We start from the raw sequence: 27477 nt of genomic DNA on the forward strand, positions 1-27477 counted from the left end.
TAAGGTGCTACAGCGATGCCCCTCAGCCTTAGGACCGCTAGAAGGGACCCTAGCACCTTTGTGAAAATTCTGGGAGCGGTGGCTAAACCGAATGGAAGAGCCACGAACTGGTAATGTTTGTCCAGAAAAGCAAACCTCAGGAACTGATGATGAGTTTTGTGGATTGGGATATGCAGATATGCATCCTTTAGATCCACGGTAGTCAAATATTGACCCTGCTGGATTGTCGGCAAGATTGTCCGAATGGTTTCCATTTTGAAGGATGGAACTCTGAGGAACTTGTTTAATATCTTTAAATCCAGAATTGGCCTGAAAGTTCCCTCTTTTTGGGAACCACAAACAGGTTTGAGTAAAAACCTAGACCTTGTTCCCCGGAGGGGACTGGGTTTATCACTCCCATCTTTGATAGGTCTCTTACACAATGTAAGAATGCCTGTTTCTTTATCTGGTCTGAAGATAAGCGAGACAGGTGGAATCTTCCCTTTGGAGGAAGTCCCTTGAAGTCTAGTAGGTATCCCTTGGAGACTATCTCTAGTGCCCAGGGATCCGGAACATCTCTTGCCCAAGCCTGAGCGAAGAGAGATAGTCTGCCCCCTACCAGATCCGGTCCCGGATCGGGGGCTACCCCTTCATGCTGTCTTGGTAGCAGCAGCAGGTTTCTTGGTCTGTTTAACCTTATTCCAGCCTTGCATGGGCTTCCAAGCGGGTTTGGGCTGGGCCGCATTACCTTCTTGTCTAGCGGCAGTGGAGTTATTAGCCGGTCCGTTCCTGAAATTGCGAAAGGAACGAAATTAGACGTGTTCTGAGCCTTAAAAGGCCTATCCTGTGGGAGGGCATGGCCCTTACCCCCAGTGATGTCTGAAATAATTTCCTTCAATTCCGGCCCAAAAAGGGTCTTACCCTTGAAAGGAATATTAAGTAACTTAGTCTTGGACGACACATCTGCCGACCAGGATTTTAGCCAAAGCGCCCTCCGCGCTACTATAGCAAAACCTGAGTTTTTCGCCGCCAATTTCGTTATTTGAAAAGCGGCATCCAATATAAAGGAATTAGCTAACTTTAATGCGTGAATTCTGTCCATGACTTCTTCATAGGAAGTCTCTTTGTGGAGCGACCTTTCTAGTTCCTTGAACCAAAAGGACGCCGCTGAAGTGACAGTAATAACACACGTAGCTGGTTGAAGGATGAACCCTTGCTGAACAAAAATCTTTTTAAGCAATCCTTCCAATTTTTTATCCATAGGATCTTTGAAAGCGCAGCTGTCCTCTATAGGAATAGTTGTGCGCTTCGCTAGTGTTGAAACAGCTCCCTCAACCTTCGGGACCGTCTGCCATGCGTCTCTTCTGTTGGTGTATGTATCAAAAAGACACTGGAAGCTTTTAAAGAAAACTGCATTAGGCTTTACTTGTACAGATGCATCAGCAATATTTGAAACATACCAAAGGACTTGTAAAACTATAGTCAGCACACACAGAGGAGGAAAAACACAATAGAGATTAAAACAACAACTTCCTTCCTGTATAAAAGAATGAACAAGATCACAGATATAAACAATCAGCAATCTAAACTGAACAGCGTCATCTACAGCATCAATGTTGTTCATACATGTGGTATAGTACATGCTGTTGTATTTCCCAACACCCCTTCTCAACGGCATGTACATAATTACACAACATTCAGTTTCTTTTGAAGAAAACAATGCCGTTCCTTTGGCAACGGCTTTGTGAGTGCGTCTGCAGTCATCTCTTCCGATGGGCAGTATTGAATGTCAATAATACCTTGTTCTTGCATGTCCCTGAGTAAATGATATTTTACATCAATGTGCTTGGTTCGAGGATTCACTCTTTCTGATTGTGTCAACTTTATACACCCTTGGTTGTCTTCAAGAATTGGTATGGGTTTAGACACATCCAGTCCCATGTCTTGAAAAAGTTGACAAATCCAAATTGCTTCTTGACATGCATGTGCTGCTGCTATATATTCTGCTTCCGTTGAAGAGAGTGCAACAGTCGCTTGTTTTCGACTGGACCAACTTATTGTTCCTTCTCCATACTGGAAGATGTAACCACTTGTAGATTTGCGGTCAGTGGTATCTCCGGCCCAATCAGCATCAACATATCCAATTAGTTTTGGGTTTGATGTTGCTGGCAGTCGCAGCTTCATCCGAATTGTTCCCTTTAGGTACTGTATCACCCTCTTTACTGCATTCCAGTCGCGTTGACATGGTGTCGCAACTTTTCTACAGAGTATACCTATTGCTGCGGCAATGTCTGGTCTTGTCACGGTGGCAATGTATAGCAATTTTCCAATTGCCCTGCGGTAATTGTCGTTATTGGGTAACAAGTTTTCTATTCCGTTGTTTTTCAGGTAATCTGGTTCCATAGGTGTTTTCACCTCTTTTGCATCTTGCATGTGAAATTGCTCTAATATTTCTGTAATTTTCTGACTTTGGTTAAGAAGATAGCTTCCATCCTCTTCCCTTTCTATTTGGATTCCTAAATAATAAGTGATGTTCCCTAGTTCTTTAATCTCAAAGTTCTGTTTTAATATATGAACTATTTGGTCACAGTCCCCTTCTTGTTCAAAACAAGTTATGATGTCATCAACATAAATTAGGATGTATATCCATTTGTTTTCTTGATGCCTTGAATATAGACATGGATCTGCTTTGCTTCTTGAGAATCCTTGTTTCATGAGTACTTCATTCACTTTTTCATTCCACATTCTCGCAGCTTGCTTTAGTCCATAGATGCTCTTTTGAAGTTTGCATACAAGGTTCGGTTCCCTCTCAAATCCAGGTGGCTGTTCCATGTAGAGATCCTCTTTGATGTCTCCATATAGGAAAGCAGTTTTGACGTCCAGGTGCCTCACTTGCATTCCCTTTCCGGCTGCAATGCTAAGGAGCGCTCTGATGGTGGAGTGTTTTACAACTGGAGCAAAAGTTTCATCATAATCTTCTCCAAATTTCTGTGAATATCCCTTTGCAACTAATCTTGCCTTGTATCTGTGGATATTTCCTTCTGCATCGTATTTCACTTTAAAAGTCCATTTGCTTCCTATAGCTTTGCGACCGGGGGGGAGCTCAGTGAGTGTCCAGGTTTTGTTTTCCTGAAGTGATTTTATTTCTTCTTCGGCTGCTTTTCTCCATTGGTTGGCTTCCCTTTTTGGCAATTTTTCAATATCTTCCCAGGATGTTGGTTCGAGTGTTTCATGTGTCTTAGCGATGTATGACAGCTTGCGGGGTGGTATACCTTTCGTCACCCGAGTTGATTTTCTGATTTCTGGTTGTTCAGTGGGTTCTATTGGTTTGTGAGTAGCTGTTTTTTCTATTGTGAGCTCCACTTCTTGCTCTGTCTCCTGTACAGCTTCACTTTGGTCAGCATCTCTTGCTGATTCAGTGGAGAGGTTCTCTTTATGGCTTTCGAGGGACATTTTTTCTGATGTTTGACTTTCATCAAAATAAACACTGCGGCTTATTGTGATCTTGTTGGTCTTTGGATGAAGAATTCTATAGCCTTTACTTTGTTCACTGTAGCCCATAAGAATGCCTTCTATGGCTGTGTTCTCTAATTTGGAGCGTTTCTCACTTGGAACATGGGCATATGCTTTACATCCAAACACTCTAATATGTCCCATACTAGGTTTTGATCCATTCCACATTTCATATGGGGTGCTCTCAATAGTTTTTGATGGTAGCCTGTTCTGTAAGTATGTTGCAGTCATTATTGCTTCACCCCAGTACTGGTTAGGTAAATTGGCGTCTGAAAGCATGCATCTTGCCATGTCTATGAGGGTGCGATTTTTCCTTTCTGCAACACCATTTTGCTCAGGAGTGTATGGTACAGTCGTTTGGTGTATAATGCCTTGTTTCTTCATGTATGACTCCACTTCCTTACTCATATATTCCCCTCCGTTGTCGGTACGTATTGTTCCTGGTTTCCGTTGAAATTTATTGCTGAATGTAGCTATAAATTCTTGAAGTTTCTCTGATGTCTCACTTTTGTGCTTCATCAGATATGTTGTTGTGTACCTGGAATAATCGTCAATGAAAGTCAGTAAATATCTGTTCCCGCCGGGTGTGGGGGTTTTCATTGGTCCACACACATCACTGTGTATGAGTTCCATGGGGTGAGTGGTTTTTCTTTGACTGACTTGTGGAAGTGGGGTACGTGTGGCCTTTGCTTTGATACAACATGTGCACTTCATGAGCATGTCACAAGGCAAAATTATCATGTCTTCTGATAAACCTTCCTTTGCAAGTTCCTTTATGGCCTCTGGGTTTCGATGCCCTAATCGCCTGTGCCACAGGTGGATACATTTGTTGTGTGGATTATGAATGGCTGTTTTGGCTTGCTTCCTTTCAGTGATAAGTTTGTACAGGTGTTCGTTCAATCTTCCTTTTGCTAGGATTTGTTTCCTGTTTCGAATTGTGCATTCATTGCCTTGGAACTGAACTGTGAGTCCATTGTTAGCAAGAGTTTTCACTGATAGGAGGCTTCCTTCTAAACTTGGGACGTACAGAACATTCTTTACTAGAATGCTTTGCTTACCTCCTGATGGTGTGATGCAAGTCAGGAACCCTTGACCATTACCTTCAGCTGTAATACTTTTCCCATTTGCTAGGAAGACTTTATCTTTAGTATTGAAATCAATTTCTGTGAAGAATGTCTCGTCACTTGTCATGTGACTAGTTGCCCCTGAGTCAATGCACCATCCGTGTGGTGTACTATTCTGAGTCACTTTAAAGCTGCCGCTCCATGATGCAGCTGCAGTTTGCTTTGTGGCTGCCTTAGCTCTCTCTCTTGTAGGTGGTTCTAACCTTTGCTGCTCAGCTTTCCAGATTGAGCAGTTCTTTTTCAGGTGACCGACCTTTTTGCAGCAAAAACACACTCTGGTTTCTCTGTTTTGTTTTGTGCCTTCTTGCGCCTTCAGAGCTACCTCTGATCTCTCATTTTCTTCACTATGCATGTTTTCCTTTCTTCTATTATATTCATCAATTAGTTTTCCCTTAGCATATTCTAGTGTTAGTTCTTGTTCAGGTCTGGTTTCTAGAGCATTGATAAGGGCACTATATGACTCTGGAAGGCTGCATAGTAACAATGCTACTATATGATTGTCTTTAATTTCTTCTCCAATTGCACATAGCTGTTCCACAATCTCTAGCATAGCATTCACATGTTCACACATTTCCTGGCCTTTTTCCAGCCTCATCTTATATAGTTTGCGCAGCAAATATAGTTTACTATTTAAGTTTGAACGCTCATGCAGTTTTTGTAGTGCAGTCCACATACCTTTAGCTGTGTTTTCTTTTCTTATGTGAATGAGTTGATCATCCTCCACTAACAGGCTTATAACTGCTTTTGCTTGTCTGTTTTTCTTGTCCCATTCCCCTGGATTATCAGTGGGTCTGTTTGTATCCAGCACCTCCCATAAATCATCTTTGGATAACAGCATTTCAAGCTTAAACTTCCACAGCTGGTAGTTGGTATTATTTAATTTCGCTATTGCATATTTCACATCTGAACCACTTGCCATCTTTCAGTAATTTGGATGCAGCTCTTGTTTCCTCACACAGTATTTGCTTGGATCATAGATGCAACACTTACTGACTTGTAGTTTCTTTTTCTTCAGTGTCTGGGCCCATAACCTGTTGGTGTATGTATCAAAAAGACACTGGAAGCTTTTAAAGAAAACTGCATTAGGCTTTACTTGTACAGATGCATCAGCAATATTTGGAACATACCAAAGGACTTGTAAAACTATAGTCAGCACACACAGAGGAGGAAAAACACAATAGAGATTAAAACAACAACTTCCTTCCTGTATAAAAGAATGAACAAGATCACAGATATAAACAATCAGCAATCTAAACTGAACAGCGCCATCTACAGCATCAATGTTGTTCATACATGTGGTATAGTACATGCTGTTGTATTTCCCAACATCTTCTAGGGTCTATTATGGGAAACATTTTCTTAAATATAGGAGGTGGGGCAAAGGGTACACCTGGCTTCTTCCACTCCTTATCCACTATGCTCGCTACCCTCTTGGGTATTGGAAAAGCGTTGTCGTGCACTGGGACATCTAAAAATTTGTCCAATTTGCACAACTTCTCTGGTACTACCATAGAATCACAGTCATCCAGAGTAGCTAATACCTCCTTATGCAAAGCGCGGAGATGTTCTAGCTTAAACTTAAATGCTACTATATCAGGTTCTGCCTGTTGAGAAATTTTTCCTGAGTCTGAAATTTCACCCTCAGACAGCCCTTCCCTCACAGCCAATTCTGATTGATGTGAGGGTAAAATAGATAAGGCATCGTCAGCGTCTTATTGTTCATCCTTTTTATCTGTATTTAAAACTGAACAATCACGCTTTCTCTGAAATGCTGGCAGTTTGGATAAAAGATTTGCTATAGAATTATCCACTACTGCTGTTAATTGTTGCATAGAAATAAGCACTGGCGCGCTTGGTGTCGCCTGCGCGGGCAAAGCTGGTGTAGACACAGAAGGAGAGGATGTAGAACTATCCCCACTACCTTCATTAGATAAATCATCTTGAAGCAGATGAGTCTGCAAGCTGTTACCCCCAACTGAAGTTCTCTAGTTTCAACAGTCCTGCGTGGTAACAGCAATGGATTTTAGTTACTTGTGCTAAAATCATAGCCCTCTGAAACAGAAATCTTCATCACTTTTCTGTTGTAGAGTAAATAGTACAAGCCAGCACTATTTTAAAATAACAAACTCTTGATAGAAGAAATAGAAAACTACAACTAACACCACAAACTCTTCGCCATCCCCGTGGAGATGCTACTTGTTCAGAGCGGCAAGGAGAATGACTGGGGGGCGGAGCCAGAGGGGGAGCTATATGGACAGCTCTTGCTGTGTGCTCTCCTTGCCTTTCCCTGTGGGGGAGAATATTTCCCACAAGTAATGGATGACGCCGTGGACCGGACACACCAATGTTGGAGAAAGGTATTTTACTTTTTTTACTTGCATTATCAAAATTGTGCAGTTTTTTTATGCACACTTTCTGAGGCATCAGGTCCTACTGAGCATGTGCAAGAACTCAGTGCATAGCTATAGGAGCTTGTGATAAGCTGATGGCTGTCACATGATACAGGAGGCTGACAAAACAAATTAAATTTTGTAAGCTATCAGCACAGAAGGGTCTCATATTCTCTCCAATTGTGCAGGACCTGAAAGATCACCCAGGGTTGCATATCATTGTTACGAAGAAACACAGCTCGGAAAACCAACAACCCTTCCCTCTAAGTGGGCCTCCTAAACTGATCCCATCTGGAATGGCAGGCATCTGTGATAAAAATCATAAAACTGTTGAGATGAAAGCAGAGGCCTTCTGCAGTTTGCATTGAAGGTTGTAGCTCTGCGCTCCAAGCCATTGCTAGAGGTGCACATGTGCATTTGGCAATGCATGCTGTGATCAAGAAAAAAATAGTGAATTGCTTTAATATGTAAGTCTGAGGTTCCTATTGGCTGTACCACCCTCCTGTGACTTCCAGAAAAAAAAAAAAAAAGACAGTATACGTAGAAGGGGGTGGCCGGCTGCTGGTGAACAATAACAAAATCCAAAAGGTAAATGTGTTTTTAATATTTTTTTTTTTAAATATTTTTTCTGCTTCTGGCTTTATTACATTTACAGATTATATACTTTTATATACTGGCCTCTACTCACTAAATTTACCATAACTTAAACTCAGAATATAGTCTCAAAAATAGGGAAAGTGAATCTGTAAGCAACATTTAAGAAAGACTGAACAGAATAATTACTAGAGACACTAACAAAATTCACAAGCCTCCTTAAATCACATCAGAGGTGTTAAAGGCAACTAGGAAGGCTTGCTGACAAGTAGGAGTGAGACTGCCACAAAAGAGGAGTCCAGAACAGTTCTGAAAAAAAGTTGTGAATCAAAGCAGCGATCAGGAAGCTGTTTAGGTGGTTGATTATCCACTCCTAAAGTTGAAGACACTGTAGCACATTAGTTACTCAACTAACATCCAACCTGTAAGTATGGGTTTGTGAAGAGGATGGCACGTTGATTAGATAAAGCATAGAAGCTGCTCTTTGGAGTGGGTGGTGGCTAGGCCAATGGTTGGTAGTGGCCAAAAGCAAAGTGGTCAAACAGTGAGTAGGATGTAGAAGGTCAAAAAGTAGACAACTGGTTTTCAGATTCTATAGTTACCTAAATGGAAAAACAAAAAAACAAAAAACACAATCAGGAATATCTGACAAACTTGTTGAAAGCCTTAAAGGGACAGTACACTGTAAAATTGTTTTTATATGAATGTATTTTCATTTACTTGTTATACCAGCTGGAGAGTATAAAATGTATGACAAATTTCATTTTCAGGTTTATTTGTGTATATGAAGTAGCTGGTTTTGTGCTTTTAAACCACAGCCTTATGAAATGGGTTGAGCTTCAGGTAATATCAGATCCCATTATGTTATCACTGTGTGTACACACACTTGCTCCCTTATCTTATATTTGTTTGGAAAACTAAAGCTCAATACGTAAAGAGAACAATTGAAAATTATTTTATTATTTAACTATCCTGCAGCCCTCTGAAAGTGTAATCTCTTCTGCTGGCTGTGTTTACTTAGGCTATTCAATAGCTGAGACTCCAGTATAGAAACTTTCAGTATAGGTTTGGATACCACAAGCTAAATCATCTATTTCAAATGCCAAAATAGGGGTAAAGGAGCTACTTGTAAACAATTTAATACACTCCAGCAGGTAAAATTAATAATTGGGAACAATTTAAAGGGGAGAAAATTCTTGGATGAACTGTCCCTTTAAGGGAGTGCTGAATAGAATTTCCTTTTTGCTAAATATGATAGAAAGAATTCCTATAAGAAGGAGATCATTGTGAAAGGGTGATTTTTTTTTTCCACACGAGATCAAGATACCCAGACATAATATATTAAATAGAGAAGATTGTAGCAGAGATACCCCAAAGTGTATAAACATGCATGTGCAATTGTGTATTTGATTATTGCTTAGCCTGTTCTAGACACAACAGCAAAAGAGTACAGAAAGAAAAAATGTACTTACTACTATTCTGAATATTAAGCTAAAAATCTGATGAAAAAATAAAGGAGGCTATTGATTTTTTTTTCTCTTCAGTGGGGAAAGGTGCTCTGGTCTGGACAAAACAAATCAATAGTTCTAAAAATGTGTGTGCATCTTCATAGTAAATATGTTCTCCTTATACTTATTTAAATGAATGCACTTTATAACGTCAACTACACTTTGAGAGAGAAATATTCTTTCAAATGTAAGAAAGAAAAAAAAAGAAAGGAAATTCTAGGTGGATTGATGTGCTGTGATAATGTAAAGTTTGCACTTGAACAAACACCTTTTCTTTTGAATTCTAACTTTAAACCTGTTTGGTAAGGAGGTGTAGTATTTTTACTACAAATTACCTAAGCTGACTTATTGGGAAAGGTCTTGTGAAATGTCTGTCAGAAGAGTGAGGAGAGACAAATTAGAGAGTGGAGGGGAAAAAAAAAACACACGCACCACAATTTTAAAAACAAAGATCAGAGAACACATTACCAAATCAGTAATATAATTTTCAAAAATATTTTAAAAATGATGTTGTCCAGAAAGTTTTCTTAATAGTAAAATCTGCAGAACAAAGTATGGGAGATCTTCCTGTAATTTATCGGAGATTGAAAATGAAACAAGTGATATATAATAGCTAAATGTCGGTGTGATACTTTTGTTTTTCCAAAAATAGCTTTTTTGCTTCAATATTGTTGGCTACAGAGTACACGTTCTAAATAAAATATAGTATGTTGGGGAACTTCCGGGCGGCGGCCATGATAGGTCGCAGTTTTGTGTGCTGCTCCAGCCTTGAGAGATTTGGCTTGATAAAATAGTGAAAAAAGTTGCCATCTGGCAGGAAACGAAGCTTGCTGCAATTAAGCTAACTATCCTCTGTCTGATGATCCTAATTTCGTTAAGATAGCTGCCAGCACCGGAGCATACATTGAGGTTGCGGCCTCCAGCAAAAAAACCCCGGCAGAGACCCCTCAGGGCTCTGCCGTTATACAACGCCGTGGTTGCATTGCAATAATCTACCAATTTGGAGATTTTCCTAAAATCCTACAATCCTTTCCGATTCTAACAACCATTGGGGGAAGATTCCTAAGGTTTCACAATGGAGGATTTCTACACCACTATGCAAGACCTCCTAAAAGAATTTGAGGGGATGATGGCCGATAGATTCAACCTATTTTCTAAGCTTGCCCAATTTACAGATAAAAGTACAACCGCATGCCCTGTAGACAGGACAGGAGAAACGGCGCAGGTTGAACTCACAGATCAGCAGCAGCACTTGCCGGGCAAACTTTCTGATCGTGACCGGGACACACACCTCTCACTCTGCGCCGCTCCAGGGGTTTGGTTGGCCCCCAGGAGCGAGACATGAGCCAAGTACAGGAGCAACTGTGGACCAGTGCTGCCAAATATATGCCTTCCATGCCTGCACCTACCTCTATGCAAGGTGGACTGCCGCTGAAACCTACTAACAACTTAGCCCAAGGGATGCAGCAGCGATCAGTCACGCTTAGCGGAGTGGGACCTTCTGGGCTGTAGCTGCTTCCTATTCCCAAACAAAGATCTAAGCCCAGGTACAACATAACTTTGGAAGCGGATCATTCATATCCTGATACGCTACTGGTCAGACCCTGGAAAACATGGTCACAGATCGGAATCCCATCCCAGTCGACTGCAGCACATGGATGCCCCTACTTCCAGACAGACAGAGAAGTCATTGCCACTGGCGGTCTTGATTTCCCCTGGTTGCCACATTAAAGCTGGAGTAGGATGAGCCAGACCTCAGGCGCTAAGACTGCGGTGTGAGGTGCACGGACGATGCAAATTTTCATTGAAGGCAGGCTAATCGTTAATAGAGACTAAAGCGTGGGCAACACTAACTGTGGTTGCCAATCACCAAGGGCCGATTTAAACAAGAGGATGACCCTAGCAGGGAATGAGGAGTCCATGGAGGTGAGAGTGTCACTTCGAGCTATTGACCTCCTACACTTTGTCCCCAGTGATCTTAGATCTGGTTGGATAATGAGGTTCTTTTCCATCAACAAGTTTTGTATTACGGTCTCTACCCTACAGGAATTTTACCAGACGCTTCACCCTGGCCGCTTACCTTACTAACATGTTGCAATGCGCTACTTGCTAAGGGGGACGACGCCGAGGCTCAGTATAGGAATATGTTTATCTCCTGCAAGCCTGTTAATTATCCTAATTCCCACTGGCGCTTTGGAATCTTTCTGAACCTGTGCGACCAGAGACTATGGTAAAGCAAACCACTTGCCTATAACACGCACATTGAATCGTCTTTATAATGTAGAGGTGGTGCAGGTTAGGGCTATATTTTTACTGGGGGACTTAAACCTTATAACCAGTTGAATATGTACTGGATTCTCTGTACAATCACCCTACGAATAGCTCTTAGTTTTGGAATAAGTTACTGTCACTATATAAGGGGTATACGGCTTACTCCGCTTAGATGCATGTCACAGTTTAGTACGAGTATTGTGGAATATTATTATGCTATCCCTATAGAACCTCTCATACGTATTTCTCCTAAACTGTATCTTATAATGTGCCTATTGTAGGATATATTTTTAATGATAGATCATGAGCCTGATGCATTAATATATTTAGAATAGGTAATAGCCTAATGTTGACATTCTTAGCTTAATATACAGTAACTATAATCTTGTTACCCTATGTTTATTTGTCACATATATGTTTGTTAGCACTAGGGTTTGAAGCCACCAATTTATCCTTTTTCTCTCACATAACTAGTTTTTCCCCTACACAATCATCTTTTGCCCCTATTCTCCCTCTGAATCATATCCTAGCTGGCTCCTCACGCCCTTTAACTGCTGATTGCATACTTTGCTTATAATATGTCTTATAGCTATGACCCTCAGAGTTTCTGATATGTTTAACAGATTGTAAATGTTGCATAGGTTGATGCCCAGATATCTGAAAACCTTATAGAATGCTTACTGTTAGACCCTCCCACTATCTTATATTGTATTGCTCCATTTTACTGAGTGACAAACGTTTAACACACTATGTTTTACTGATCACATTGTTATAATTATATATATGCCGAGTTGTGTGCTTAAAGAGACAGTCTAGGCCAAAATAAACTTTCATGATTCAGATAGAGCATGTAATTTTAAGCAATTTTCCAATTTACTTTTATCACCAATTTTGCTTTGTTCTCTTGGTATTCTTAGTTGAAAGCTTAACCTAGGAGGTTCATATGCTAATTTCTTAGACCTTGAAGCCCACCTCTTTCAGATTGCATTTTAACAGTTTTTCACCACTAGAGGGTGTTAGTTCACATATTTCATATAGATAACACTGTGCTCGTGCACGAGAAGTTATCTGGGAGCAGGCACTGATTGGCTAGACTGCAAGTCTGTCAAAATAACTGAAAAAAGGGGCAGTTTGCAGAGGCTTAGATACAAGATAATCACAAAGGTTAAAAGTATATTATTATAACTGTGTTGGTTATGCAAAACTGGGAAATGGGTAATAAAGGGATTATCTATCTTTTAAAACAATAAAAATTCTGGCGTAGACTGTCAATTTAACTTGTTAATTTAGAGGAAACTGAGGTTTACTATGAGAGGCCCATAAGTGCTCTCCTTTCTTTCAGGATACCTTCTGGTGTGATCAATATTCTCTATAAGGTACGAGGTCCAAAAGTGGCCTCCTGGACATTTTAGAAGGGGTATAGTTTGGCACACTGTTTAATTGTTGATTGCTGGCTTTATCTCTTATTGCACCCTTTTGTATAGACAATTGCGTCCTAAGCATTTGACATCACCATGTAATCATACTTAATGGAAATGTATCATTTGTATTCCTTTATTTTAACCTCAATAAAAATAATAAAATATATATATATATATATATATATATACAGGGAGTGCAGAATTATTAGGCAAATTATTATTTTGACCACATCATCCTCTTTATGCATGTTGTCTTACTCCAAGCTGTATAGGCTCAAAAGCCTACTACCAATTAAGCATATTAGGTGATGTGCATCTCTGTAATGAGAAGGGGTGTGGTCTAATGACATCAACACCCTATATCAGGTGTGCATAATTATTAGGCAACTTCCTTTCCTTTGGCAAAATGGGTCAAAAGAAGGACTTGACAGGCTCAGAAAAGTAAAAAATAGTGAGATATCTTGCAGAGGGATGCAGCACTCTTAAAATTGCAAAGCTTCTGAAGCGTGATCATCGAACAATCAAGCGTTTCATTCAAAATAGTCAACAGGGTCGCAAGAAGCGTGTGGAAAAACCAAGGCGCAAAATAACTGCCCATGAACTGAGAAAAGTCAAGCGTGCAGCTGCCAAGATGCCACTTGCCACCAGTTTGGCCATATTTCAGAGCTGCAACATCACTGGAGTGCCCAAAAGCACAAGGTGTGCAATACTCAGAGACATGGCCAAGGTAAGAAAGGCTGAAAGACGACCACCACTGAACAAGACACACAAGCTGAAACGTCAAGACTGGGCCAAGAAATATCTCAAGACTGATTTTTATAAGGTTTTATGGACTGATGAAATGACAGTGAGTCTTGATGGGCCAGATGGATGGGCCCGTGGCTGGATTGGTAAAGGGCAGAGAGCTCCAGTCCGACTCAGACGCCAGCAAGGTGGAGGTGGAGTACTGGTTTGGGCTGGTATCATCAAAGATGAGCTTGTGGGGCCTTTTCGGGTTGAGGATGGAGTCAAGCTCAACTCCCAGTCCTACTGCCAGTTTCTGGAAGACACCTTCTTCAAGCAGTGGTACAGGAAGAAGTCTGCATCCTTCAAGAAAAACATGCTTTTCATGCAGGACAATGCTCCATCACACGCGTCCAAGTACTCCACAGCGTGGCTGGCAAGAAAGGGTATAAAAGAAGAAAATCTAATGACATGGCCTCCTTGTTCACCTGATCTGAACCCCATTGAGAACCTGTGGTCCATCATCAAATGTGAGATTTACAAGGAGGGAAAACAGTACACCTCTCTGAGCAGTGTCTGGGAGGCTGTGGTTGCTGCTGCACGCAATGTTGATAGTGAACAGATCAAAACACTGACAGAATCCATGGATGGCAGGCTTTTGAGTGTCCTTGCAAAGAAAGGTGGCTATATTGGTCACTGATTTGTTTTTGTTTTGTTTTTGAATGTCAGAAATGTATATTTGTGAATGTTGAGATGTTATATTGGTTTCACTGGTAAAAATAAATAATTGAAATGGGTATATATTTGTTTTTTGTTAAGTTGCCTAATAATTATGCACAGTAATAGTCACCTGCACACACAGATATCCCCCTAAAATAGCTATAACTAAAAACAAACTAAAAACTACTTCCAAAACTATTCAGCTTTGATATTAATGAGTTTTTTGGGTTCATTGAGAACATGGCTGTTGTTCAATAATAAAATTAATCCTCAAAAATACAACTTGCCTAATAATTCTGCACTCCCTGTAATGTTGTGGATACTTCCCTAGAAAATAAAGTAAACCAAACAATTCACATATGAATTGAACTTATAATATTATGCAAGCGTTCACAAAGCAGGAAAAAAAAAAAAAAGAAAAAAAAAAGGGGAGGTAAACAAATTCTGTGCCCTTTGTATTGTGGAATAGGAAACTTACGTGAAAAATCATGTTTATTTTGACATAGCATATGCAACATAGTTTTATTTTGATCAAACTGTTTTGTATTTGAATAAATACATCTTTTAAGCCTTCTAGGAAAAATTTCCTAAAAGGCTTAAAAGATGAGGTATTGGACAAAACATCTAAATTAACTTACTAAAGGGTACAATGCAGGTATAACTGCCAAGGCAATTAATTCAGGGCCATAAAATCTGGAGAGGATAAATAAGAGTAATATAAAGAACACAATGTACCTTTGTGCTTCGTATCTTACTGTGAAGATCGGTAAGCTGTTGGATTTTGTATTCCAAATCTGAAATCTGAGCTTCAAGCCAAACCCATCGACTCCCAACTCTTGCTCTGTGTGAAAGCCAGTTCAACTCAGCATATCTGTGATAAAACAAGCAATAACTTAACGGCACATACTTCACACCACACACTCATACAATGCAGTATTAAAATCTGAATTCTAAAACTTATTTTGCAATGACAAGATGAAGATACCAGCAAAGATATTAAGCCAGATTTCAAGAATATGTATGTACATATAAATGAAATTCCTAGACACTGGGATGTTAACACACACAATAATACATTTATTAAGTTAGTTATATAACTGAATATAAGTTGGATTTGTATTTCACAGTTGCGTGGCCAGGAAAGGATCTAGATCAGGCATCGTAAACTGGTGGCCCGCAGGCCATTTGCGGCCCTTTTATCAATTTAATCCAGCCCTTTAGTCGTCTGTATAAATTTAATTAGATCCGGCCTTAATCATGCCCAAAATCTGATCAGAAGGGAGAAAACTATATCTCCTAAAAATCATTGCATGAAGCGGCCAATAGCAGCAAAGAAAGAGGTTTATTTCATAAGGAGGGTGGAAATTGGTCATGTGCAACATTATGAGGTGAGATCTAGTGAGCGGCAGAGAGCAACCTATAAACTTTACAAAATTAAAAACTATTAGGCGGACTGATGCCCATCTCCAGGACTGCATCAAGGTAAAAACTGCCAACTCCCTCAAAGCACATGTGGCTTGCCAGAAACACGGCCAGGCATCTAGCAGCAATACTTTAAATGACTGTATTATATTAAAGATATAAAGAACTTAATATGTTGTTGACTTTCTTTAAAAAAGAAAAAAAAAAAAAAAAAAAAAAACAAACAAAAAAAAAAACCACCTCATACTTTTGGCAAATTGTTGTTTTTTGTTCAAGTGGCCCCCAAAGAAGAAGGCGACTAGGTCAGTGACCTCTGGTTAAGTTGAGATTGAGACCCCTGATCTAGATGCACCAAGCAAAATTTTAGCTGTGACTGATGGTGGCAAGTAGGGGGCACCAATGGGTGTGTTCTGGATTCTAAACCAGAATGCCAGGGCCTAATTTTGAGCCTCCAATGGACACGAAAATGGACTGCACTCTCAAACCAAACAGGGTAAATATACCATGTCAATGCAAAACTCTTGGGTACTCATTAGCACTCACAGACACCTAGCTGCACAGCTTACGGTAGCTCAGGCAGTTAACCCTAGACCAGCCTAGGTGCAAAGCTCATAGGGGAAATTACAAAAAAAAAAAAGTAAAAACGCACAGACAAGTAGTAAAAATAGAAACACAAAACACACACACACACACACACATACATATATATATATATATATACACACACACACACACACACACACACACACACACACACACACTGTATATACACACACACACACACGGAAACTCAATGCATTTAGGCATCTAAATGTGGTGAAGATGACTTGCTGAAGTTCAAACCGAACATCAGACTTGGGAAGAAAGGGGATTTAAGCGACTTTGAACCTGGCATGGCTGTTGATGCCAGACGAGCTGGTCTGAGTATTTCAAAAACTGCTGATCTACTAGGATTTTCACGCACAACCATCTCTAGAGTTTACAGAGAATTTTTCAAAAAAGAGAAAATACCCAGAGAGCAACAATGCCTTGTTGATGTCACAAACCAAAGGAGAATGGGCATACCGGTTTGAGATGATAGAAAGGCAACAGTAACTCAAATACCCACTCATTACAACCAAGGTATGCAGAATACCATCTCTGAACGCACAACACGTGAACCTTGAAGCAGATGGGCTACAGCAACAGAAGATCACAACGGGTCCCACTCCTTTACAGCTAAAAACAGGAAACTGAGGCTACAATTCTCACAGGCTCAACAAAATTGGACAATAGAAGAAAATGTTGCCTGGTCTGATGAGTCTCAATTTCAGCTGTGACATTCAGATGGTAGGGTCAGAATTTGGCGTAAACATGAAAACATGGATCCATCCTGTCTAGTATCAATAGTTCAGGCTGGTGGTGGTGTAATGGTGTGGGGGATATTTTCTTGGTACACTTTGGGCCCCTTAGTACCAACTGAGCATCTTTTAAATGTCACGGCCTACCTGAGTATTGTTGCTGACCATGTCCATCCCTTTATGACTACAGTATACCAATCTTCTGATGGCTACTTCCAGCAGGATAATGCACCATGTCACAAAGCTCAAATCATCTCAAACTGGTTTCTTGAACATGACAATGAGTTCACTGTACTCCAATGGCCTCCACAGTCATCAGATCTCAATCCAATAGAGCACCTTTGGGATGTGGTGGAACAGGAGATTCGCATCATGGATGTGCAGCCGACAAATCTGCAGCAACTGCGTGATGCTATCATGTCAATATGGACAAAACGCACACAAATCCGGAATTCCAAAATCCAAACTTTTTAAGATTATTCTTTTCAAAATAAAAAATATCAAAAATCACTTTATTCCTCCCGCTTGTAAGTCACACTCTTCTGTGTTCTGTGTCTCTGTTTTGGGATTGCTTTTTTAGTTTTAGAATACAAATAAAAGTAGATTTATATTTGAAACAATAAAAATTGCCCTTCTGCTTACAGTAATGTATTATCTTTCTGAGGATACTGTTTGTATGTCATGTTTAATACAGATTGTTGTTTACACTTGGTTTAATCCCCTCTCCAAACTGTCCAATTTTAATTATATATATATATATATATATATATATATATATATATATATATATATATATATATATATATATATATATATATATATATATATATATATATATATATATATATATATATATATATATATATATAGTAGGTAATTGATTCAAAGCACTCTCTGGACTTCAGATAATAAAGGCAACATTTATTATGATAGTGATGTTTCGGGACCAAACCTGTCCCTTCCTCTGACAGTCAAACAATGCAAAAATCAAACTTAAATAGGCCATTCAGACCCTCCCCTGTATTGCTACCAATCACAGGTAAGCGTGTGCAAAAGTGAAGACCACACCAAAATAAAGTGTGGACAAGTGATAGTGTATTATGTGTATTTATAAAGGTGTAAAACATATATAAAGCTAAAAAATCATCATTAGTGTAATCCTCATATATCCAAGTGAGCTTTGATCATGATAATTAAATTACAAAAACTTATTAGTGTAAACTAACATAATGCATGTTAAGGATTCACCCCTCCTTCAGAGTGCTCAAAATGGACTCTACCACTATTCAGTGGATCCTCCCCTATTCATTGATAGGTTTTAATCCACAGTCACAATACTATTATATAATATGACTACCAAGATCATCAAAACATTAAACCAAGCTATTTCCTATTGCTGTAACTTCACAGCACCTTATAGATGGGGTGTTAATAATCATTAACACTAAAAGATTTATATAAACCATGCGATGAAATCGCAACTCAATGCTGCTATCACCATAACAAATATTGACACACCCCTCCTGTTCTCATAGGTCAAGCATACACACCCCTTCTCTACTTCCTTATGTGTTGGAAAATAGATTAACGAAAGCTAGCAGATCCTTACTAGATTTAGTGGCCAAAAACATTAGGAGCGCTTCTGTCATTAGGTGTTACTTAACCGCATATAATTATAGCAGCATACACTGTACGATCAGATCGCAGCTAAGGGTTATCGTCATCATATCATCTGTGAACACACCCCTCCTGCTCTCATAGGTCAGAAGTACATACCATCTCACCATTTCCATACGATTTAGAAAATAAACGTATTTTCACTAAATTAGTAACTGATACATTGGAAGCACATCTCCCATAGGGTGTTTCACAACCACATTATATATTTATAATAGTATAAGCCGTGCGCTAAACTCACAGCTGAGGGGAACTGTCATCCTGATATCTGTAACCAGACCCCTCCATTTCTCATAGGTCAACCGTAACCACCGCTTTTCATCACAAGTATAAGCTGGAATGTAAATAAATAAAAACAACCAAACACTCCATTAATCAATCGCCTAGGCTATTAACCTGGATCCAAATCCTAAGTGCTAATGTAACATGCGTTATAGTCATACTGAGCGATCATCGTTATATGTGTAACCATAGTGTAAGGTTTAATCAAACCGTCACTGCCAATCACTATTACTATAGCGCCACACACCCCCCCCCGTGCCAAACCCAAAGTGGCTAGTACTCACAGCCGCACTGATAATCTCAGAGGTGATCCGGTGCTAGAATTCTTCAACATAGACTTCTGTCATAGCAGTCGCAGGCGTGAAGGCACCAAACACTCAATAATGACCAGAAACGCATAAGTGATGTCTCAGCATCACAACAGTTATATCAAATGCTCAAATGAGCACTTCATGTTAGGATATATAGACCCCTTATCTTACATACTAACTACAACCAGAATAAACACTCCAATACCTGTAGTTTCATAAAGACCTACGGTATTGCACAAACAGGTAAATCTTAGCCCTCCTCATGAAAACACTGTGGGGTAATATCAAACACAAAATTGTAAGCACCTAAAGGATAATATAAATACAAATTGATTGAAACTTCTATATATCCTATGAGGATCTTTTATCAAATGTATGTTCAGAACATCAATTAAATGCCAAAACACATGCCTAAATGTCCAAACCACTGAGAAAACTATGTGCAGGAGTGGTCATATCATCAAATATAGGTGAACAGAGTCAAAAGAATTACCTAAAAATAAAAAACAAAAATCACAGTTGAGCACTTGAAGGGTGTGAATCTCACAAATCGAGCTGATCAGGCTCTAATCAATATAAGTGTGTGAACAATTGGTGGTGTATTGCAAACCCCACGTGGTACATGGTGAAATAAAGAAAATGATAAAACATACAATTACACATACTAAAATTAAAAATTAAAAGCACAAGTGTCTACTGTAAAGTAACAAGAGAACTGGGATAAACCCATGAATACATGGCCTCAATAACTAATTGTAGACTAAATGAATAAAGCTAGAAATCAAATACTATTACATAAGAGGCAAAAACATGACTAGGCCATCGGGTTCTCTCATTTGTATATAATGAATCAGGACTCTCATTTGGTAATTAGGTCCATGAATTAACCCAAGAATGCTTGCCATCCGGATTGTATATTAAGTCCTCTGGGCGCCAGTGTACCCAGTTCATGGATCCAACGTGCCTCCTTTTGGAGCAGAATCTTCGCTCTGTTACCTCCCCGTCTCAGTGGTGGCACATGATCGATCAGGCAAAACCTGAGATCAGTGACTGAGTGGTTATTGTCAAGAAAGTGTCGGGCAACAGGTTGTCCAGATTTTCCACTCTCAAGTGCAGCTCTAATACTTGAACGGTGGTTAGCCATTCGAGTTCTGGCATCATCAGTCGATTTCCCAATATAAAACTTCCCACATGGGCAGTTGAGGAGGTATATAATATGTGTAGTAGTACACGTTAGGAACCAGTTGATCTTATACTTCTTTTTTTCGGGGTGTTGGAACACATTCCCAGTGTGCATACTGTTACATGTGACGCAGCTTAAACATTTAAAGCACCCATTTTTCTTTTTAAGCCATGATTGCTTTTCCATCAACGGGGAGATATCCATTTTCATAAGGCAGTCTCGTAAACTTCGCCCTCTTCTGTAGGATAGTCTAGGTGCCCTCCAGTGCTTGAATGGTAAGTTACTATCTGTTTCAATAATCTTCCACTCATCTTTAATGGCTCTCAGGATCCGATACTGATCTGGTGAATACGTTGTGACAAAGGTAATTTGTTTTTCAACCTCACTACCAGTTGTCTTAGCCTCCACCTGGTTGGTACGATCACAGGTGGCTAGTAATTCTTTCTTCTTGTATCCTCTACACTATCACTTGTCCACACCTTATTTTGGTGTGGTCTTTACTTTTGCACAAGCTTACCTGTGATTGGTAGCAATACAGGGGAGGGTCTGAATGGCCTATTTAAGTTTGATTTTTGCATTGTTTGACTGTCAGAGGAAGGGACAGGTTTGGTCCCGAAACGTCACTATCATAATAAATGTTGCCTTTATTATCTGAAGTCCAGAGAGTGCTTTGAATCAATTACCTACTAAATACTCCTGAGAGCACCCTGGCAGTTGTGGATAGTTGGTGAGAGTGCAGATACTGAACTTTGCTATATTATATTCCCCATGGTACAATGCACCCACATCAAGGCTGAGCTTAGCCTATTCAGCAGCTTCCCTTATTCTTTTGTTGTGTCTACTGAACTGTTTATAACATGGAGGCAAATGAGGCATTAACACAGACTGAGGACAATATAGCCACACTGGGTGCCAGTGGAGGGGAGAAAGATTAAGACATACTGATGTTTACAGATGAGGACGCTGATCTCATCAGGTTTGGCTCAATTGAAGAACAACAAGTGGAGGAGTCTAATCAGTCACTATACAACACCTGGGCCAAACTTAAACAGAGAGAAATAGACCTTAACCTACATGGGACTTATCTATCTGAGTATCATAAAAAACGAATGATACCCAGAGGCTTCAGAATTAGGAATGTGCCTACAATCGGTAGATCAAATACGGAGTTTTGTATCAATTGGAGCACAATACTTAATAAATGCTCATTTGATCTCATGTTGTTGGTGATCCGTGAGGCTGGGAAACTATTAGCCGAAGTAAGAGTTGAAATAAGGGCATTTGAGAATGATCAAGCAGTAAGATTAAGAACTGATAATACCTGCGATTGGCTTAATAAGCTCACAACACAAGTGAAACTATATAAGCAAGAACTCATTGCCTTTAAAAATCGTAAATTACAAACTGTAAATCTTGATTATACACACAAAAGTGTCTATCGTTGGATGCTGGCACCCGAGGAGAGAAAGCTGTTTAGACCCAGGCGGGAAAGACGCCATACTAAAAGAAACCTTAATACAGTTGATACAAGTTCGGGTGACAGTGCGGAATTAGAAAGTGGAACTGACACTGAAACACCTACCTCTACCGGTATTACTACCAGATCTCGTGGGCAACAACAGTGGGAATTCCCACGTGAAGAAGCATCGACTAGGCCCCCACTGGCCCCATATTCTCAAACATCGTCTCGTTTTTTAGGAAGAGGCCCCGGCCGCACACGAGAAGGGGGGGCATATCCCGCCGGTCATCCACTCGGAGAAGACAATAAATAATGTCTTTAACATTAGTTCCAGGGAATTGACCACAGGAGAACTGTCACTACTAAATAAAGGACTCTCTTTTGTGCCATACACCAAGATGAACACGTTCAACACACTGGTGGACATTCAAAAATTTGGCAGACAATTACGCCTAAAGGAACATTTCGGCACTACAAATGAGAGCAACCAGCACTTTAGAACTGCAGGCTCCTTTGATCCAAGTTCCAGTAATGCATCTATTACCGCCTATACCAAATACCTTATGAATTTGACAGAAGAGACGAGGAACACATCCAGGCATTTTGATAATCTCTACAAGGAGGAGAGAGTGGCTTTGAAGACCCTGGGTGATGATTCTACCATTATGATTCGCCCGGCTGATAAAGGTGGGGCGGTCGTAGTAATGAATACAACTGATTACAAGGACGAAGTCACTCGCCAACTTTCTGATAAAACAACATATAAGATGCTCAATAGAGATCCGACATTAGCTTTAAAACGTGAGATTGACAACAAGATCATGACATGGAAACAAGAGGGGTCCATTACAGAATATGAAGCAAAATTCTTACGAAAGGATTTCCCTATTATACCAATTATGTATATACTCCCCAAGATCCATAAAGATCCTGTGCACCCCCCAGGGAGACCTATCGTTTCTGCAAGGGGGTCTCTTCTACAATCTCTGGCCATATTTGTGGATCATTTTCTACAACCTCTAGTGAGAAGAATGAAATCTTTCACCCAGGATTCTACAACATTTATACAAAATATCACCTCTTTGAAAGATATTAATGAAACCGATCTACTTGTTACCATGGATGTCTCAAGTCTCTATACGGTCATTCCCCACTCTGCAGGAATAACAGCTGTAGCAAAAGCGTTAAGGCGAATGCCATATGTTGGCCCACCAGAACATATCCTGATTGACCTCCTCTCTATGTGCCTTGAAAAGAATTACTTTAGATTCAACAACACCTTTTACCTACAAATTGCAGGGACAGCGATGGGGTCGAATGTGGCCCCATCGCTGGCGAACCTATTTATGGAGGAGTATGAAACCACTTTGATGAACGTCTATGAAAATCCATCAATCAATTTTTATTGTAGGTATATAGACGATCTGTTCCTCGTTTGGAGAGGGGACGAGGAATCCTTGAGCCAATGGATAGACACTTAATACCATGGAAAGTACTATCAGGTTCCAATATGTGGCCAGTAAAGATACTGTCGATTATCTGGACGTAAGAGTATTTAAGAAGAATGGCGCATTAGGCACTACACTGTACAGGAAAGGTACTGATCGGAATACGGTGCTACAAGCCAGAAGTTGTCATCAACCATCACTCATCAAGAATATACCCAAAGCCCAATATCAGAGGGTCAGGAGAAACAACACTGATGGTGATTTATGTCGGATTCAGCTGACAGAGATGACAGAGAGATTCACACAAAGAGGATACAAGAAGAAAGAATTACTAGCCACCTGTGATCGTACCAACCAGGTGGAGGCTAAGACAACTGGTAGTGAGGTTGAAAAACAAATGACCTTTGTCACAACGTATTCACCAGATCAGTATAGGATCCTGAGAGCCATTAAAGATGAGTGGAAGATTATTGAAACAGATAGTAACTTACCATTCAAGCACTGGAGGGCACCTAGACTATCCTACAGAAGAGGGCGAAGTTTACGAGACTGCCTTATGAAAACGGATATCTCCCCGTTGATGGAAAAGCAATCATGGCTTAAAAAGAAAAATGGGTGCTTTAAATGTTTAAGCTGTGTCACATGTAACAGTATGCACACTGGGAATGTGTTCTAACACCCCAAAAAAAAGAAGAAGTATAAGATCAACTGGTTCCTAACGTGTACTACTACACATATTATATACCTCCTCAACTGCCCATGTGGGAAGTTTTATATTGGGAAATCGACTGATGATGCCAGAACTCGAATGGCTAACCACCGTTCAAGTATTAGAGCTGCACTTGAGAGTGGAAAATCTGGACAACCTGTTGCCCGACACTTTCTTGACAATAACCACTCAGTCACTGATCTCAGGTTTCGCCTGATCGATCATGTGCCACCACTGAGACGGGGAGGTAACAGAGCGAAGATTCTGCTCCAAAAGGAGGCACGTTGGATCCATGAACTGGGTACACTGGCGCCCAGAGGACTTAATATACAATCCGGATGGCAAGCATTCTTGGGTTAATTCATGGACCTAATTACCAAATGAGAGTCCTGATTCATTATATACAAATGAGAGAACCCGATGGCCTAGTCATGTTTTTTGCCTCTTATGTAATAGTATTTGATTTCTAGCTTTATTCATTTAGTCTACAATTAGTTATTGAGGCCATATATTCATGGGTTTATCCCAGTTCTCTTGTTACTTTACAGTAGACACTTGTGCTTTTAATTTTAATTTTAGTATGTGTAATTGTATGTTTTATCATTTTCTTTATTTCACCATGTACCACGTGGGGTTTGCAATACACCACCAATTGTTCACACACTTATATTGATTAGAGCCTGATCAGCTCGATTTGTGAGATTCACACCCTTCAAGTGCTCAACTGTGATTTTTGTTTTTTATTTTTAGGTAATTCTTTTGACTCTGTTCACCTATATTTGATGATATGACCACTCCTGCACATAGTTTTCTCAGTGGTTTGGACATTTAGGCATGTGTTTTGGCATTTAATTGATGTTCTGAACATACATTTGATAAAAGATCCTCATAGGATATATAGAAGTTTCAATCAATTTGTATTTATATTATCCTTTAGGTGCTTACAATTTTGTGTTTGATATTACCCCACAGTGTTTTCATGAGGAGGGCTAAGATTTACCTGTTTGTGCAATACCGTAGGTCTTTATGAAACTACAGGTATTGGAGTGTTTATTCTGGTTGTAGTTAGTATGTAAGATAAGGGGTCTATATATCCTAACATGAAGTGCTCATTTGAGCATTTGATATAACTGTTGTGATGCTGAGACATCACTTATGCGCTTCTGGTCATTTTTGAGTGTTTGGTGCCTTCACGCCTGCGACTGCTATGACAGAAGTCTATGTTGAAGAATTCTAGCGCCGGATCACCTCTGAGATTATCAGTGCGGCTGTGAGTACTAGACATTTTCGGTTTGGCACGGGGGGGGGGGGGGGGGGTGGCGCTATAGTAATAGTGATTGGCAGTGACGGTTTGATTAAACCTTACACTATGGTTACACATATTATAACGATGATCGCTCAGTATGACTATAACGCATGTTACATTAGCACTTAGGATTTGGATCCAGGTTAATAGCCTAGGCGATTGATTAATGGAGTGTTTGGTTGTTTTTATTTATTTACATTCCAGCTTATACTTGTGATGAAAAGCGGTGGTTACGGTTGACCTATGAGAAATGGAGGGGTCTGGTTACAGATATCAGGATGACAGTTCCCCTCAGCTGTGAGTTTAGCGCACGGCTTATACTATTATAAATATATAATGTGGTTGTGAAACACCCTATGGGAGATGTGCTTCCAATGTATCAGTTACTAATTTAGTGAAAATACGTTTATTTTCTAAATCGTATGGAAATGGTGAGATGGTATGTACTTCTGACCTATGAGAGCAGGAGGGGTGTGTTCACAGATGATATGATGACGATAACCCTTAGCTGCGATCTGATCGCACAGTGTATGCTGCTATAATTATATGCGGTTAAGTAACACCTAATGACAGAAGCGCTCCTAATGTTTTTGGCCACTAAATCTAGTAAGGATCTGCTAGCTTTCGTTAATCTATTTTCCAACACATAAGGAAGTAGAGAAGGGGTGTGTATGCTTGACCTATGAGAACAGGAGGGGTGTGTCAATATTTGTTATGGTGATAGCAGCATTGAGTTGCGATTTCATTGCATTGTTTATATAAATCTTTTAGTGTTAATGATTATTAACACCCCATCTATAAGGTGCTGTGAAGTTACAGCAATAGGAAATAGCTTGGTTTAATGTTTTGATGATCTTGGTAGTCATATTATATAATAGTATTGTGACTGTGGATTAAAACCTATCAATGAATAGGGGAGGATCCACTGAATAGTGGTAGAGTCCATTTTGAGCACTCTGTATGAGGGGTGAATCCTTAATATGCATTATGTTAGTTTACACTAATAAGTTTTTGTAATTTAATTATCATGATCAAAAGCTCACTTTGATATATGAGGATTACACTAATGATGATTTTTTAGTTTTATATATGTTTTACACCTTTATAAATACACATAATACACTATCACTTGTCCACACTTTATTTTGGTGTGGTCTTCACTTTTGCACACGCTTACCTGTGATTGGTAGCAATACAGGGGAGGGTCTGAATGGCCTATTTAAGTTTGATTTTTGCATTGTTTGACTGTCAGAGGAAGGGACAGGTTTGGTCCCGAAACGTCACTATCATAATAAATGTTGCCTTTATTATCTGAAGTCCAGAGAGTGCTTTGAATCAATTACCTACTACATACTCCTGAGAGCACCCTGGCAGTTGTGGAGAGTTGGTGAGAGTGCAGATACTGAACTTTGCTATATTATATATATATATATATATATATATATATATATATATATATATCCAATAGTACCAGCACTCGCTATTAAATTGCAGCGTCGGGTGCTCCCAAGTTTTAAGTATGCATAAGAGGTTCCAGTGAACAGAGGCACTCGCCGTTAAGGTGAACAAAAAGTGTTTTTATTCTATCACATCAGAATATGTCAATGTGGGTACCCAGGTGCACGGAGGTTTAAAAAGTAATATGTAAAACAAGAAGAAACTGAATTAGTAAACCTCATCACGCAACCCTGTATAAAGCCTCAAATAAATGTATAGAGAAGAGCTGCCAGAGTCTCAAAAAACAAAATTTATGCTTACCTGATAAATTTATTTCTCTTGTGGTGTATCCAGTCCACGGATCATCCATTACTTGTGGGATATTCTCCTTCCCAACAGGAAGCTGCAAGAGGATCACCCACAGCAGAGCTGTCTATATAGCTCCTCCCCTAACTGCCCACCCCCAGTCATTCGACCGAAGACAAGCAAGAGAAAGGAGAAACTATAGGGTGCAGTGGTGACTGTAGTTTAAAAATAAAAAACACCTGCCTTAAAATGACAGGGCGGGCCGTGGACTGGATACACCACAAGATAAATAAATTTATCAGGTAAGCATAAATTATGTTTTCTCTTGTAAGGTGTATCCAGTCCACGGATCAT

At 39.8% G+C, this 27477-nt stretch overlaps 1 protein-coding gene across 3 annotated transcripts in view; it reads right to left on the reverse strand.

Moving 5' to 3' along the window:
- Nucleotides 1–27477, reverse strand: part of KANSL1L (KAT8 regulatory NSL complex subunit 1 like) — a 406715-nt gene that overhangs the window by 328702 nt on the left and 50536 nt on the right. For all 3 annotated transcript variants that reach the window (XM_053698780.1, XM_053698779.1, XM_053698781.1), the window contains exon 3: nt 14979–15114. In XM_053698780.1, the coding sequence (XP_053554755.1) occupies nt 14979–15114 (136 nt within the window). The remainder of the gene's footprint in view (nt 1–14978; nt 15115–27477) is intronic.

The sequence above is a fragment of the Bombina bombina genome, chromosome 1 (assembly GCF_027579735.1).
Source record: "Bombina bombina isolate aBomBom1 chromosome 1, aBomBom1.pri, whole genome shotgun sequence".
Lineage (NCBI taxonomy): Eukaryota > Metazoa > Chordata > Amphibia > Anura > Bombinatoridae > Bombina > Bombina bombina.